General features: G+C 42.4%; 1 protein-coding gene across 1 annotated transcript in view; it reads left to right on the top strand.

Moving 5' to 3' along the window:
• The first annotated feature begins 1,789 nt into the window (after positions 1-1,789).
• LOC134221815 (uncharacterized) overlaps positions 1,790-17,077 on the top strand; it is a 56,103-nt gene continuing 40,815 nt past the window's right edge. The window contains exon 1 of the mRNA XM_062700992.1: positions 1,790-1,910. Coding sequence (XP_062556976.1) covers positions 1,790-1,910 — 121 coding nt within the window. The remainder of the gene's footprint in view (positions 1,911-17,077) is intronic.

Genomic DNA, 17,077 nt, shown 5'->3' with positions numbered 1-17,077 from the left:
GCTGAAATTTGGCATAAACACTCCTTGCATATCAAAGAATATTGTGGCCAAATTTCATTATATTTGGTCGACAAAAACCCCCCTGTCAATAATAGAACAAAACCTGCCTGTTGCGGCGGTTTTCCTTGGCTTGATTAAAACTCTTCTGACAGCAGTGTCCATTACCAACAGCTTCAAAACTGGAATTTATTATCTATTAATAAATTATAAACTCAATATACATGTGCATGATTTACAATCTAGTTTCACTTCAATTCACTAATCCCAGGCTCCATCGCCACTCTAAATCACTAATCTGATATTATTGAACCACCAGTGTTGCCAGTTTCATTCAACTTATTAAACTCCTCTCAACACTCCCACCCGTGAAACTAGTAACAAACTGGTATATTTAGCGTTTCTAAATTTCACCTTCTCAAAAAAAAAATGTTCCTATAAATTCGCCTGGATCAAAAACCATTATTTTGACAAAACGATCCACGATTCCTCTCACAATTTTCTTCGGCGCACCAAACAAATCGCTTTGTTTCGGGTTGCACGCGTAATCGTCCATAGCTCCTGTGTAAACGAATTCGTTTCTGCCTTCATTCTGTGCGACGGTATACGAATTGATGCATTCATTTGAGTTTTCTCGATGATCAGGACGGTGCACAACTGTCGCCGCTTCATAACTAGTGCTTTGCAGAGCTTTACCTATCAGTTCAATTTCACTGCTTTTGTCTTCCGATACGTGCGGGAACAGAACGGTTTGTGTTTGACAGGTAGCAGTCTGGTGGGAAGCTGCGGTGTCCAAACAAAATGCTCTATCCAATTCATCGTCTGATTTTGCTTCGTTGCTGTTAGATATTCGCTTTTCTTCTTCGTTCAATGACTTTTCACAGATTCTCGGCCCGCAATATTTTAATATTATTGCTTTCCTACGTGCATCAAATTCTACATCAAGTTCCCTTGCCGCTGTCTCGTAGTCCTCATCCAATTGTTTTAATTTGCGTTTATAATCCAGCCGGATTCTCTCCTCATTTTCGTGCTGTTGTGCCCGCCATCGTTTATTTCGCTCCTCTAGCAGCTCGAGCTTTCTCCTCAGTTCGTCCATGGCGATACCTTTTCACTCGGGTGATAGATTCTTTGAAGAATGTTGCGGCGGTTTTCCTTGGCTTGATTAAAACTCTTCTGACAGCAGTGTCCATTACCAACAGCTTCAAAACTGGAATTTATTATCTATTAATAAATTATAAACTCAATATACATGTGCATGATTTACAATCTAGTTTCACTTCAATTCACTAATCCCAGGCTCCATCGCCACTCTAAATCACTGAAAAAATATTTTATTGGTCCGGTTATAGTTAGTGACCCCGATTCCCAGTCCACAGCACTGATCCATCCATAAACCTGGGCTCGTGATTTCCACACTCTCCACTTGAAGGCTCTACAACCAACCTTCTGAGCGCTTCAACGAAAACATTGAGCTTTGGAACTGTTTAGGAGTGCCAGCTCCTAGCTGTATGCCATTGGGGAGATATCAACGCCGGCCATCGTATTGGTTGATCGTTAAAGCAAGAATATCGACAGGTTCCGGTGAGTTCGAATGCTTCGAGGAGGGAAACACCAGTATCTGATCCACAAACAACACCACCCGAGATGGTGGGCATCCATATCCCCCATGAAAATAATTTGGGATGGGGAATCCCAATCGCCACCGACTGCTGGATATATGTACTGATCTTGATGACCCACTTCTATTTTCTTTTGAGTATCCAATCCATAAAGGCTGTAGTTGTAGTTGGAGATGTATAACCCACGGAGAACTGCTGGTGAGCAGCTCGATGTTGGGCAAGTTCTTCCAGAAACCATTGATGTTCAATTGATGAAGCGGATTCAGGATTCCAAAACAGGGTCGCCTTACGAAGGTACTAGCTTTTTCTCGACGCGCCAGAAGAAAGAGGGTCTCGATCCACCACAGAAATATGTCTTGCCATCATAAACCTCCAAATTTGGTTCCAATTGCTTGATTAGTTCTCCAGTTGTGCAGAAAATTGTGTTTCATTTATACCAAGAGCCCCCTCCCTTCCAGAGGGCAAAAGGGTTTGTCTAGAACCATTAAAGGAACCTTCCCCGCCCCTAGAAACTCCTGAGTACAAATTTTCACGCCGATCTGTTCAGTAGATTCCGAGTCTATGAGGCGGACAGCCAGCCAGAAATTCATTCGTATGTATATAGATTGATTTGGGACACCCTACTCCACAGCGGGACCGAACCCGACACGCATGGTCAGTTTTTCTTCCCCTTGGAGCTGTTTGCGCCAAAGACAATGCAATAAAAGGACAGAAATTGATCATTCCGGCACACGAGCTCGTTTGGCACAGCCGGAGTTTACCGTCGCACCGATTGTGGCCTTCGTACGATTTTGTTTCCTTCACGTTTGCTTGGTCCGACGTTGGTACGTGTGTGCGTGCATGTTTGTGTGATTGCCGATTTCCGCTGGAGCAGTTTATCTGCATTGATGCCGATAACCTCTTATTCTTCGATTCGTTAGAACCGACTGCAGCTGGTGTCCCATTTGGAATAAGGGCAACCTTGCTTTGCCAGTTCGGTAACTTTTAGTGCAGTATAACAAATTATAATGAATTACTCAAGACAATTTATAAATATGGCCCCGCATTGAGTGTTATTTCAAAAAAACTCAGCCAGTCTGTAGTTACATAATTTGTTAACACTGACCAATAAATTAACTCATTGCTGTATCGATTTGTTCAAATATGTTTCCCAGACAAGTTCAGTTTTAGCAATTCATATTTTAAAAAAACACCAGTTACTTGGCCGTAATGATTACGAGTTTGCAATCTTCAGTAAAACATGATAAAAGAGTTCAATATCCTTAAGTGAGGACAGCATATACAGATTCATTTTTGTTTGGTTGACAACCAAGACGAGTAATATGTGATACTTTTTATTTATCAAAAGAAAATAAATACTGTTTGAGATACTTGTGAAATTGAGTAATAAACTGATGATTGATTTATTGTCTAATTATTCAGCTTCTTCTTCTTTCTTCTCTTATATATAAAAATGAAATGGTCTGTGTTCGTATCCGCATAACTCGAAAACGGCTGGAAGGATTTTTTTCATTTCTTCAGTAGAAACATTCGTTATAGTTTCCGACGGGTTTATATGATATTTCCTAATGGGAAAATTACGAGTAAAGTTGAGCAAACCGTGAATAACTAAAATTGTGATTCCTATGCGAACTTTGCATGGGCAGTTCGCACATTCTCGCCTACTATGCAGGACAACGTCTGCCGGGTCAACTAGTTTCAAATAAAATTTGCAACAATCGTTGATTAAATTAAAAGCAATTGAACTGTTTCGGGTGGGATGTCTTTCAAATATAAACTTTTCAATTTGCTACATTCAAAGTCACGGCATCAACGCGGTAATTATAAAGGTTGCAGTTTAGTCATTTTAAGGAATGCTAGTGGTAAAAGCTAGTTCTATTTGAATCATTTTAGGACAATATTTAGGTATGACTTTGTTAAAATTTCTAGATAATTTATCGTACATATATCTTTTTCACCAGGATATTTGCTTCAATCATCCTGATTTTAGATACAAGCCTCGAACGGTGATATCAAGTAGACTAGGATTTAGTAATTGAGGTGATGTGTGCAAGGGCGTTGGCGAACGAAAAGTTTCAGCTATGCATCAAATACGCCATCCAAAGAATGGACGAACTTCACAGACTTTCACAAAAGCATATATCCTACCGGAAAACAAGTCATAAAACACTGCCACCGGCAGACCGAGCGCGGAAACACCCGTCGGCACCGCACGTGTGCCAACACGTGTGTGTCTGTTGCTGACAAACGACGCAAACTTTTCCCCAAGTTTAGATTCTATATACACAAATGGAATGCATTTTCCAGCTGACCACCGCTGAACCAACCGGAACGCTCCCCATACGATGACGACACTTGGTCGGGAGTTTTCCGCGGTAGTCTCCCCCTTTTCCTCTCCCCCCCCCCTCCGTTCGCACGGAATGGTGGTTTGTTTGTCACTCCAGTGCAGTAAAATTTAATGCCCTTTTGCATTTGCATAAAAGCTTCACGAAAACAAACAAACAATCCAAGTCAACCAGCACCAGCAGCAGCCTCACCATCATTGAAAAGGCGAGCTATGGCAAAGGGTATACGGGATTGGAGTTTGAAGGACATAATGAAAGCAGGGAGTAGCAAATCGTCTAAATATCGTAGTCGCGCTCCCTTTTCGTTATCCTATCCTTGGAAACGCTATCGTGAATAGCAGCGAAAATAAATGGTGTTTACTACTCTACGATCCTGCAAGGTGAACAATAGATTAGTTCACTCAGATGGTCGATCGGCTGACATCAGACTTGGTGGGTCGCAAGCCAGTAGTGATTGTAGAAGACTTCAATGCATGGGCGACAGAGTGGGGTAGTCGCTGAACCAATCAGAGAGGGCAACACTGCTAGAGATCCTAACCAAGTTGGGCAACCACTATTTCCAATGTTCTTTCTGGCGAAACGGGATGGAATCAATAATCGGTCTAACTCTCTGCAGTCCAAATCTGGTTGGCGACATGTAGTGGAAGTGGAAGTTTCTTACACCCACAGCCACAGCAACCTTTTAGCTCTCCGCTATAGGATAGACAGTAAGGTAAAGAGAGAAATCCGGAGAGCTACTTCTACAACCCGAACCAAGGTCACCCATTTCGATAGCGGGACCCTCAGCGAAGCTCTGGGATTAGAAACATTAGAAGTGTAAAGATAATTATAATTATAGATGATTGTGTTTCACGAGCGTGCGAATTTATCGAATAAAGCACCAAGACCGGATGCGATCTCAAGCATGGAGCTTAACGCAGCCATAATGACCAAATTTGTTTAATCCAAGCATGTACAATTTGTGCAACTTGTATAGTACAAGTTTGCCATGCAGAGGTTTATTTTTGTTTTTCCCTGGATGGATTTTGACTGTGAATTTTGTAGTTCGATTCTCGGAGTGGCTTTCAGTCGTGAATAATAGCGTAGACAATTTTATTTCATCGCCGACGTTTCGATCGGGGGATGGGATCTTCTTCAAGACCTGTTGTTTTATTAAAAAAAATGATTTTTAACAAACTCAACACAGCAAAAAAAATATTAATATGCTGCCACGTAACTACTGAAAACGTATCCGAAAATTCTATGTAATAATAGATTTCATGTATTTTCACATCTAATCTATGTTTTATTGCATTGCTCATTGTAATATCTAATCAACCCAAACATTTTATTCATTGCGTGAAATTGACATACGATTACCTGTCCAACTGCGCATTTGACTACATTCAAAATAATGCACATCATGAAGGTTGAAAATCATTTGTAATGCTACCTCTAAAAGTAGTTCAATGCGTATGATTTGATGTAATTTTGCCGAGCGACAATGCGAAATAGCATCTAAAATGACATCCTCAACTGACAGCTGGGCAGATAATTTTCGTTTGCTGCAGCAAGAAGATGGCCGCAGGTGAAGTCGCAGCTATAAACCAAGTTCTCATTAAGAAAACAATGTGTACCTGCGTGAAGAAATATAGTGACAAATCAAGTGGTTAGTGGCTTATAAAATTGTTGTGTTGGAGCAATTGATTCGGGTAACGTTGGAGCAGAATTAATTGCCAGCTGGCCATCAGCGGGGAAAGAGCACGATTGTACTTCGCTGATTTGCTTACAAATTAGTCACCGGCACCAAAGGTGACGGTAGAAAATGGAATGGATTTTCGGCTTCAAAGGTGAGATCTGAACTATGACCGTTTTAAACAACCTGCCGGATTTCACAATGGTTGGTTTTATTACAGTGAAAATACTCTTGGAAATTGATCTGATGTTCAGGCAAAACAAGTGTTTTTGGATGACCAATCAGGAGATGGTTTGACAAACAATTATCTTGAAGAGCGGTGCTTGACCGAACCTTCCGGAAAGGTATGCTAAGAGTGATAATAAATTGTTATCGGAGTGGGCACAAAATCAAAAAAAAAAAAATTCTTGGTGAAGGCCAGGGCTGTTTCATTCATTATAAGAATCATTGTGTGAGCAGGGCTATTCATTGGTAAAAAACATATAATGAGTGTTGAGAGGATTTGAATTTTAAAATCAAAAACTGAGAACAAAAAATCAAGTACTAAAATTTGAGAATTAAAAATATAAATCGGCACACTAAAAATTAACAAAAAAATTAAGTTATAAATTTCAAATGATTAATTTCAAATTTTAAATTTCAAACTTTTTAATTTGTAATTTTTAATTTTTAATTTTCAATTTTAAGTTTATAATTTTAAAATTGAAACAGATTTTACGACCGTAATTGTGGTTAATGATTTGTTTATCGGCTTTATCGGTCATTTCTACTCAAAGTATGAGGGAGTAGCTAATCGAGAGATAATCGAAAATCATCAGATTGAAAGCCGTTCGCTAGGGCGCGAACAAGTATGAAACGATAGAGGCTGAAAGGGAGAAAGGAAGACCATCTATTGAACAGCACACAATCGAAGCGTGAATCTTCTTGCCTAACGCCCTGGTTGTGGACGGCTTGGTTAGTGGTATAGAAACCAAGTTTATAATTTTAAATTTTAAATTGCGGAGTTTAAGTTCCTCTAGGAATTCCTCCGGAAGTTCTCCATGGAATTTCTCCCTAAGTTCCTTCAGAAATTCCTCCGGAAGCTCCTCTAGGAATTCCTCCGGAAGTTCTTCATGGAATTCCTCCCTAAGTTCCTCTAGGTATCCCTCCAGAAGTTCCTCAAGGAATTCCTCCGGAAGTTCCTCTAGAAATTCTTCCTGAAGTTCCTCTAGGAATTCTTACGAAAGCTCCTCTAGAAATTCCTCCGAAAGTTCCTCTAGGAATTCCTCCGCAAGATTTCCTCCGCAAGTTCCTCTAGGAATTCCTAAAAAGCACCTTTAGGAATTCCTCCAGAAGTTCTTCATGGAATTCCTCTGGAAGTTCCTCAAGGATTTCCTCTGGAAGTTCCTCAAGGATTTCCTCCGGAAGTTCTTTAAGCAATTCCTCTGGAAGTTCCTCAAGGAATTCTTCCGGAGGCTTCTCTAGGAATTCCTCCGGAAGTTCCTCTTGGAGTTGCTCCGGAAGTTCTTCCAGGAATTCCTCCAGAAGTTCCTCTAGGAGTTCCCCGGAAGTTCCTCTAGTAATTCCTCCGCCAGTTCCTCTAGAATTCCTAGAATTCTCCGCAAGATCCTGTAGGAGAAACTTTTGGAGGAATTCCTAGAGAAACTTCCGGAGGAATTCCTGGAGAAACTTCCGGAGGAATTCCTGGAGGAACTTGCGGAGGAACTTCCGGAGGAATTTCTGGATGAACTTCCGGAGGAATTCCTGGAGGAACTTCCGGAGGAATTCCTGGAGGAACTTCCGGAGGAATTCCTGGAGGAACTTCCGGAGGAATTCCTGGAGGAACTTCCGGAGGAATTCCTGGAGGAACTTCCGGAGGAATTCCTGGAGGAACTTCCGGAGGAATTCCTGGAGGAACTTCCGGAGGAATTCCTGGAGGAACTTCCGGAGGAATTCCTGGAGGAACTTCCGGAGGAATTCCTGGAGGAACTTCCGGAGGAATTCCTGGAGGAACTTCCGGAGGAATTCCTGGAGGAACTTCCGGAGGAATTCCTGGAGGAACTTCCGGAGGAATTCCTGGAGGATTTCCTGGAGGAACTTCCGGAGGAATTCCTGGAGGAACTTCCGGAGGAATTTCTGGAGGAACTTCCGGAGGAATTCCTGGAGGAACTTCCGGAGGAATTCCTGGAGGAACTTCCGGAGGAATTCCTGGAGGAACTTTCGGAGGAATTTCCGGAAGAATTCGTGGAGGAATTTCCGGAGGAACTTCCGGAAGAATTCGTGGAGGAACGTCCGGAGGAATTCTTGGACGATTTTCCGGAGGAATTTTTGGACGAACTTCCGAAGGAATTCCTGCAGGAACTTCCGGAGGCATTCCTGAAAGATCTTTAATAATAATTCTTAGTGGATTTTTTGGAAGAATTCCAAAAGGTACTCGGAGACGTGTCAGCCTAGGGCTGAAAGTCTTCCTAATCAAGACATCAAAAAAAAAGTCCAGGAGGTACTTCAGGAAAAATTATTGTAGAAATTTTTCGGAGGAATTTTCGAAGGAATCAATGGAGGAACTTCCGCAGAAATCCCTGGAGAATCTGCCAAAAAAAATCCTGGAGGAACTTCCGGAGGAAGGATTCCTGGAGGAACTTCTTTGTGCTTCTTATGAAAACTTTAAGAACAACTCAAACTTATAGCTCAGTTTGTCTTCTCAAAGCCATCGGCGTGCTATGAAAATATTATGCGGCGTACACATTTTTAGCCACACCATGCGGCAGCGATGCCGTTGCGCGTTTTTGCTCAAGTCGAGGCTTAAGTCTACTAAAAATCACAAATTTCGCATAAAAACTTTTTTGACAAAATTAAAAATCCAAATATTTGAAATTTAAAAAAATGGTAAAAACTAAAAGTCCATTATCCATAAGACATTATTAAACATAAGTGTTCTAGAGCTATTCAAAAATGTCAATCAAAGAAAAAGATGTATGGAAAATAAAAATGAATTCAAAATCGCTACAAAATGTTTTTTAATACAAAAGAACTTAAATGAAAAATCCCGATCCCCTTAATCCTGCCCAAAAATGAGGCATCTACCTGCCGGGTTTTACGTCGCCTCGTCTATTACATCGCAAATATTACGTAGTAAATTTATTACATCTCACTATTCGGACGGTAAAATATAAAGTACGTCACTTTTTTGTCACTTAATACTGATGTAATAACACATCGGATCTGCGACGGCGATGATGTGCATCTAATCTGATGTGATATTACTTTTTATGTTTTACTGTGAAACTATCTTCTTTTCATATGTACTTACTCGATGGCAGTCAATTAATTAACCTGTAGATGCCCAGGACGAACTTTTAATTTTGAAAACCATATATCTCTGAGGTGTCAAGAGGGGAATAGTTGTACTTTTAGGCACAAGTAAACCCTCCCCTCCGGACCATCCTTCCTTTTTATGGTTGAGAAAACTAGGTGGCCCAAAAGCGTAATTTTAGACAGTGATATATGAAACTGGTCATATTTGGAGATTTAATAGTCTGTTTAACATCCCGTATACACAGAGCTATTCAATATGATTCAATTGTATAATATTTGTGCAAATAATGTAATATAAATTTTTTTAAGGCCTCCAATACATCTGGCAGATTGTGGTGAAGTTGCTCTGAATAAATTAAAACTGTATGTGCCTGAAGCATGAACTTATAGTGATCCAAGTCCATATAAGACCCTAGAGCTCGTGCGAATGCTTAACCATTAAAATATGTCCAACTCAGATATTCTAGGTTCTCCAAATTATCCGGGAGTTAAGTTCAATTGGTCTACCATGCCAACTACGCCTGATATCAAACCGACAGCAACCCAGCGTGTCCATATCAGTCCTAAGAGTCCGTGCGAATGCTTCACCATTAAAATATGTCTAACTCAAATGTTTTAGGTTCTCCAAATTATCCAGGAGTTGAATTCAACTTGTCTACCATGTCAACTACGCCTGATATCAAACCGACAGCAATCCAGCGTGTCCATATCAGAGCTAAAAGCCCATGCGAATGCTTCATTATTCATTCATTCATTCAAATAAGTACAAAGCAGATGTTCTAGGTTCTCCAAATTATCCGAGAGTTGAGTTCAATTTGTCTAACATGTCAACTACGCCTGATATCAAACCGACAACAATTAAGCGTGTCCATATAAGTCCTAAGAGCCCATGCGAACGCTTCATCATTTAAATAAGTACAATGCAGATGTTCTAGGTTCTCCTAATTGTCCGGGAGTTAAGTTCAATTGGTCTACCATGCCAACTACGCCTGATATCAAACCGACAGCAACCCAGCGTGTCCATATAAGTCCTGAGAGCCTGTGCGAATGCTTCATTATTCAAATAAGTCCAATTCAAATGTTCCAGGTTCTCCGAATTGTTCTGGAGTTGAGGTCAACTGGTCTACCAGGTCAACTGCGCCTGATATCAAACCGACAGCAATCCAGCGTGTCCATATCAGTCCTAAGAGCCTGTGCGAATGCTTCATTATTCAAATAAGTCCAATTCAAATGTTCTAGGTTCTCCAAATTGTTCTGGAGTTGAGGTCAATTGGTCTACCAGGTCAACTACGCCTGATATCAAAACGACAGCAACCCAGCGTGTCCATATCAGTCCTAAGAGCCCGTGCGAATGCTTTACCATTAAAATATGTCCAACTCAGATGTTCTAGGTTCTCCAAATTATCCGGGAGTAGAATTCAATTTGCATACCATGTCAACTATGCCTGATATCAAACTGACAGCAACCCAGCATGTCCGTATCAGTCCTCAGAACCCATGCGAACGCTTCATCGTTCAAATAAGTACAATGCAGATGTTCTAGGTTCTCCAAATTGTCCGGAAGTTGAGTTCAATTGGTCTATCAGGTCGGGTCTGGATCATTTGGCATAAAGTCATTTGACATAACGCCATTTGGCATAAGGTCATTTGGCATAAAGGCCATTTGGCATAATGGTCATTTGGTATAACGGACATTTAACATAATTTCGAGCTGTGAAAGCGAAAGGGATATTTAATGTAATGTTTAGCGTAGATAAAGTACGTCGAGGCTGTTTTCTGAATTTAGACTGATGGTAGACATTTTCGGGAGGAACGAAATAACAAAACGGCAGAATTACTTCCGAGAGAGGGATCACATCCATCATTGACTTATTCCGGCCACATGTCTCCTTTCAAAGTAGGGATTACATCCACCATTGATTCAATCTGGGCATGTGCCTTAAGACCGGATCAAATCCACTATTGCCTTAATCCAGGCAAACGCCTAACTTTAAAAACTCAAGCAACACACTTGTCGTAGACGAGTTACTAAAACCAATCAAGTCACATATGACCCAATTAACCTCAAGCTTCTTTCAGAGTACGTTTTTCGCTTAAGCAGCTCAGTGAAGCTGATTAAGCGAAAAACGTACTCTTAAAGGAACTTTTGGTTACTTGGGGAGTTATTGTAACCAAATCAATCTGAACTGTGGTTTTCGGGGAAGAGATCACATCTAGCATTGATTTATTCCCGACAAGCGCCTACTTATAAAGAAGGAGTCACATCTACCATTGCCATAATCCGGGCAGGGCATACTTTTAAAGAAGGGATCACATCCACCATTGCAGTGCCATAATTCAGGCCACACACCTACTTTTAAAGAAGGGATTACATCCACCATTGCTTCAATCCGGACAGGCGCCTACTTTTAAAGAATAAATCAAATCCTCCATTGCAATAATCCGTGCAAGCGCCTATTTTTAAAGAAGGAATCACATCCAACATTGCCTCAATCCGGGCAAGCACCTTCTTTTAAAGAAGGGATCACACCCACCATTGCCTCAATCCGGGCAAGCGCCTTCTTTTAAATAAGAATCACATCCTTATTTATTTATTTATTCAGACTAAGGCCGAAGTGGCCTGTGCGGTATATAAGAGTCTTCTCCATTCGGCTCGGTCCATGGCTACACGTCGCCAACCACGCAGTCTACGGAGGGTCCGCAAGTCATCCTCCGCCTGATCGATCCACCTTGCCCGCTGCGCACCTCGCCTTCTTGTGCCCGTCGGATCGTTGTCGAGAACCATTTTCACCGGGTTACTGTCCGACATTCTGGCTACGTGCCCGGCCCATCGCAGTCGTCCGATTTTCGCGGTGTGAACGATGGATGGCTCTCCCAACAGCTGATGCAATTCGTGGTTCATTCGCCTCCTCTACGTACCGTCCGCCATCTGCACCCCACCATAGATGGTACGCAGCACTTTCCTTTCGAAAACTCCAAGTGCGCGTTGGTCCTCCACGAGCATCGTCCAGGTCTCGTGTCCGTAGAGGACTACCGGTCTAATTAGCGTTTTGTAGATTGTCAGTTTGGTACGGCGGCGAACTCTATTCGATCGGAGCGTCTTGCGGAGTCCAAAGTACGTACGATTTCCAGCCACTATGCGTCTCCGAATTTCTCTGCTGGTGTCATTTTCGGCAGTCACCAGTGAGCCCAAGTACACAAATTCTTCTACCACCTCGATTTCGTCACCACCGATGCAAACTCGCGGTGGGTGGCTCACATTGTCTTCTCTTGAACCTCTTCCTATCATGTACTTCGTCTTCGACGTGTTGATGACTAGTCCGATCCGCTTAGCTTCCCTCTTCAGTCTGATGTAGGCTTCCTCCATCTTCTCAAACTTACGTGCCATAATATCTATGTCGTCGGCGAAACCAAATAGCTGGACTGACTTATTGAAAATTGTACCACTCGTGTTAATCCCTGCTCTTCGTATTACACCTTCCAAAGCGATGTTGAATAGCAAACACGAAATACCATCACCTTGCCGTAACCCTCTGCGGGTTTCGAAGGGACTCGAGAATGCCCCTGAAACTCGAACTACGCACATCACCCGATCCATCGTCGCTTTGATCAACCGTGTCAGTTTATCCGGAAAACCGTGTTCGTGCATTAGCTGCCATAGCTGGTCCCGATCGATTGTATCATATGCGGCTTTGAAGTCGATGAATAGATGATGTGGGCACGTTGTATTCGCGGCATTTCTGCAGTACTTGGCGAATGGCAAACACCTGGTCCGTGGTGGAGCGTTCGCCCATAAAACCCGCCTGGTACTGCCCCACGAACTCCCTTGCAGTTGGTGCTAGTCGACGGCATAAAATTTGGGAGAGTACCTTGTAGGCGGCGTTCAGCAATGTGATTGCGCGGTAGTTGCTACAATCCAGCTTATCGCCCTTTTTGTAGATGGGACACACGACACCTTCCATCCACTCCTGCGGCAAAACTTCCTCCTCCCAAATCTTGGTAATGACCCAGTGCAGTGCTCTAACCAGTGCCTCACCACCGTGTTTAAAAAGCTCTCCTGGTAGTTTGTCAACCCCAGGGGCTTTGTTGTTCTTCAGCCGGCCAATCTCCTCCTGGATTTCCTGGAGATCCGGAGCCGGTAGAATTATGTCCTGCGCGCGTTCTCCCAGGTCCATCACCATACCGTCATCTTCGTCTGCCACATCGCCATTCAGGTGTTCTTCGTAGTGCTGCCGCCACCTTTGGATCACCTCACGCTCGTTCGTAAGAAGGTTCCCGTTTATGTCCTTACACATATCGGGCTGTGGCACGTGGCCCTTACGTGAACGGTTTAACTTCTCATAGAACTTTCGTGTGTTATTAGCGCGGTACAGTTGCTCCGTTTCTTCACGGTCTCGATCTTCCTGCTGGCGCTTTTTCCTCCGGAAAATCGAGTTTTGTCTGTTCCGCGCCTGTTTATATCGTGCCTCGTTCGCCCTCGTGCGGTGTTGCAGCAATCTCGCCCATGCTGCATTCTTCTCTTCCACTAACTGCTCACATTCGCCGTAATACCAGTCGTTTCTCTGATCCGGGGGCACCGTGCCAAGTGCAGCGGTTGCGATGCTACCAATGGCGGATCGAATATCCCTCCAGCCATCTTCAAGAGATGCTGCGCCTAGCTGCTCTTCCGTTGGAAGTGCCACTTCCAGCTGCTGCGCGTATTCTTGAGCTAGTCTACCGTCTTGTAGCCGCCCAATGTTAAGCCGCGGCGTCCGACTTCGACGCGTGTTGTACACCGTCGAGAGTTTTGAGCGCAGGCATACTGCAACGAGGTAGTGGTCGGATTCAATATTCGCACTGCGGTAAGTGCGGACGTTCGTGATGTCGGAGAAGAATTTACCGTCGATTAGAACGTGGTCGATTTGGTTTTCCGTTTCTTGGTTAGGTGATCTCCATGTGGCCTTGTGGATATTTTTGCGGGGAAAGAAGGTGCTTCGGACTACCAGAATCACATCCACCATTGTCATAATCCGGGCAAGCGTCTACTTTTAAAGAAGGGATCACACCCACCATGGCTTAATCAGGGCATGCGCCTACTTTTAAAGAAGAGATCGCTTCCACCGTTGCCTCAATAAGGGCAAGCGCTTTCTCTCAAAGAAGGAATCATATCTACCATTACCAGAATCCGGACAATCGCCTACTTTTAAAGAAGGGATCACGTCATATATTGCCATAATACATGCAAGCGCCTACCTTTAAAGAAGGAATCGCATCCACCGTGACCTTAATCTAGACAAGCGCCTACTTTTAAAGAAGAGATCATATCCTACATTGCCGTAATCTGGACAAGCACCTTCTTTAAAGAAGGAATCACATCCACCATTATAATAATCCGGACAAGCGTCTACTTTTAAAGAAGGGATCACCACATTTAACAGATATTTAGGCTAGAACACATTTTATTGAAAATCATGTGTAAACTTTTGAATTGATAAACGTTGGCCTACTCAACTGATTACGGCAGTACATTTGGACGCAGCTGAATAATAAGCGGCGATTGCAGCCAATGCATTTGATAGCCGCCTTTGGGCTGCGTTTTCAATGATCCTTGCGCCATCTCCAATCGATTGCCAAACGCGGTTAAAATACATTTGAATTAATGGTTGCGGATGTTTACACACGTATCGGATGCCAGCCTCAATATCTGTTATCTGTGAGATCACATCCTTCATCGCCATGATCCGACCACACGCCTACTTTTAAAGAGGGGATTACATCCACCACTGCTCTCATCCAGGCATGCGCCTACTTTTGCATTGCATTGCAAATGCATTCTTTCTACGAGATGTTAATGTCTTTTTAATATTGTTATCGACGGATGTTATATTTACTATTCCGGAATGTTTCCCGCACCACTTAGTCACCATTTAGACACGCAAAGACAAATTATGCCAAATGTCCGTTATGCCTAGACCCTCACTTTTGACGTTGGTTACAATTATGCCAAATGTCCGTTATGCCAAATGACCGTTATGCCAAATGGCCTTTATGCCAAATGACCTTATGCCAAATGACTTTAAGCCAAATGGCCCGCTCCCTATCAGGTCAATTACGACTAGTATCAAACTGAGAACAACCCATCGTGTCCATATAAGACCTAAGAGCCCATGCGAATGCTTCATCATTCAAACAAGTCCAATTCAGATATTCTAGGTTCCCCAAATTGTTCTGGAGTTGAGGTCAATTGGTCTACCAGGTCAACAACACCTGGTAAAAACGCTTTGACTATTGTCAACAAACTCCCGGAATTGTATTTCCGGAGGCCAAGTGGAGAGATCCATGGTTTTTTATTTTAGATCATGGCTGACCCCCACCTTGAACGATATAAACGATAACATAGATAACGTTCGTCCTCTTGGCACAAGTACCTTCGCTACTACATCTTCAGCTTGCAAGCAGCTCTTGGCGAGATCTACATGTGGTGAATAGATCGAGGTGACAAGCCTCGATAACATTGATTCGCAACAACAACGACTGTTCTCCATAACAATACTTTAGGGACTGATTTTTCCCACAACGCCGACTCAATCAGACCCATTCCTCAAAGACGCTTCGAGCCGACCGGACCCGAATGTAAACCGAAGGTTTTCGTTCAAATATTTCGTAAAGTTCCGCTCATCATTGTTTTGTTCATTATCATCTATCATTGATCAAGTTAATGATTCATTCAATCAAAAACACACATAAAGCAAATGAATCAGAATAAAGTCAATTTAACTTTCATTAGTATGCAAATGCACAAACTAGCATTGAAATGCATTTGGCTAAACTGTAGAAACAATATAGAAATATTACGATCTGGAGGAAGCATACCAATCATATATACCACACTACAATGTCGTCCTCAGCAGCTTCGGGAAAAAATTTCGTCAAATATATCCAGAATTTGTTTTCCGGCCTCTCGGTTGATACCGCAGTATCGCTCGTGGTCTGATTGATCGTGGATGCCAGTCCATTGATGAATGGGATAGACCTGTACTGCCGTTAACCGCAAGTCGAGCACATCTGTATATGGAGGCCCATATACAGATGTGCTCGACTTGCGGTTAGCGGCAGTGTAGGTACTAGGTTTTCCTATGGTGTAAAATTTTCCATAGAAGCAAAAGAAACTAGCATCGATACAGGATTCTATAATTTGGATAAAAAGATCGAGACTGATTTCTGTGTTTTTGCCAATATCATAAAATATCGAAGCAGAAATTTAAACTTTGGGGAGTAACCTAATAAATGATAACTTATAATAAGGAGAGTATTCTTGCATGAAAGCAATAATCCGGGGGAAAAATGATAGATGACTAATTACAAGAACTTTAGCTTCCAATTTTTTAAAATAATGAATGAAAGCAGTAGGAAACATCATGTTCTTGCTAATCAGAATTGCAAGGATATGCGCATAAAACTACAGGCCCGCAATTTTTAGATTTGATATTTACCACCTCTCTGATTTTGATCTTTATTTATGATTGGATTTGATATAGCCAGATAGATATTGTTAAAATAACATTACAATTTATTTCAATTAGCTTTCTTGTTTTTGATTAAAAAAGGGAAAACAATTTAATGGTGATGAAGCTTACATTAAGTAGAAAGAAACTCAACCGTCTAAGACGACACCATTTAATTCCACTGTAAGGTCGTCTTCAGTGTCTTGTACTTGACTCGACAGTTGAGGTCGAAATACGTATCTGTAAAGATAACAAAACTTATGACCTGACCTGAAAAACAGTGAAGCTGCTGGCAAGGACAAGATTCGAGTCGTGCTTTTCAAACTTGGAAGTGAGCAGCTTCATCAGTTCTGCTCAAAATGCATGTCTGCCGTCAACTCAACAAGATCAAATTTTAGGCGTCATAGTAATGCGCGGTTGCGTTAGTTGAAAAAAAAACATTTTAACATTTTTATGAATAAATAACCATCATTCGAAATACCACATACCTTTAAGCGACGGGACGACCGCCCGACCTACCGGAAATGACACCCTCCCGGCCTTCCGTATCGCTGCCGACTGGCAGCGGTGGAATGGCTTGTTGGATGGAATTTCCGCTAAAACCCTCATCCAGCGACCCAAAACCTTCCAACAACCGGGCGGGTAGTACAACACTCACTGTCG

Source organism: Armigeres subalbatus, chromosome 3 (genome assembly GCF_024139115.2).
Source record: "Armigeres subalbatus isolate Guangzhou_Male chromosome 3, GZ_Asu_2, whole genome shotgun sequence".
Lineage (NCBI taxonomy): Eukaryota > Metazoa > Arthropoda > Insecta > Diptera > Culicidae > Armigeres > Armigeres subalbatus.
This window is presented reverse-complemented; position numbering and strand designations above follow the sequence as displayed.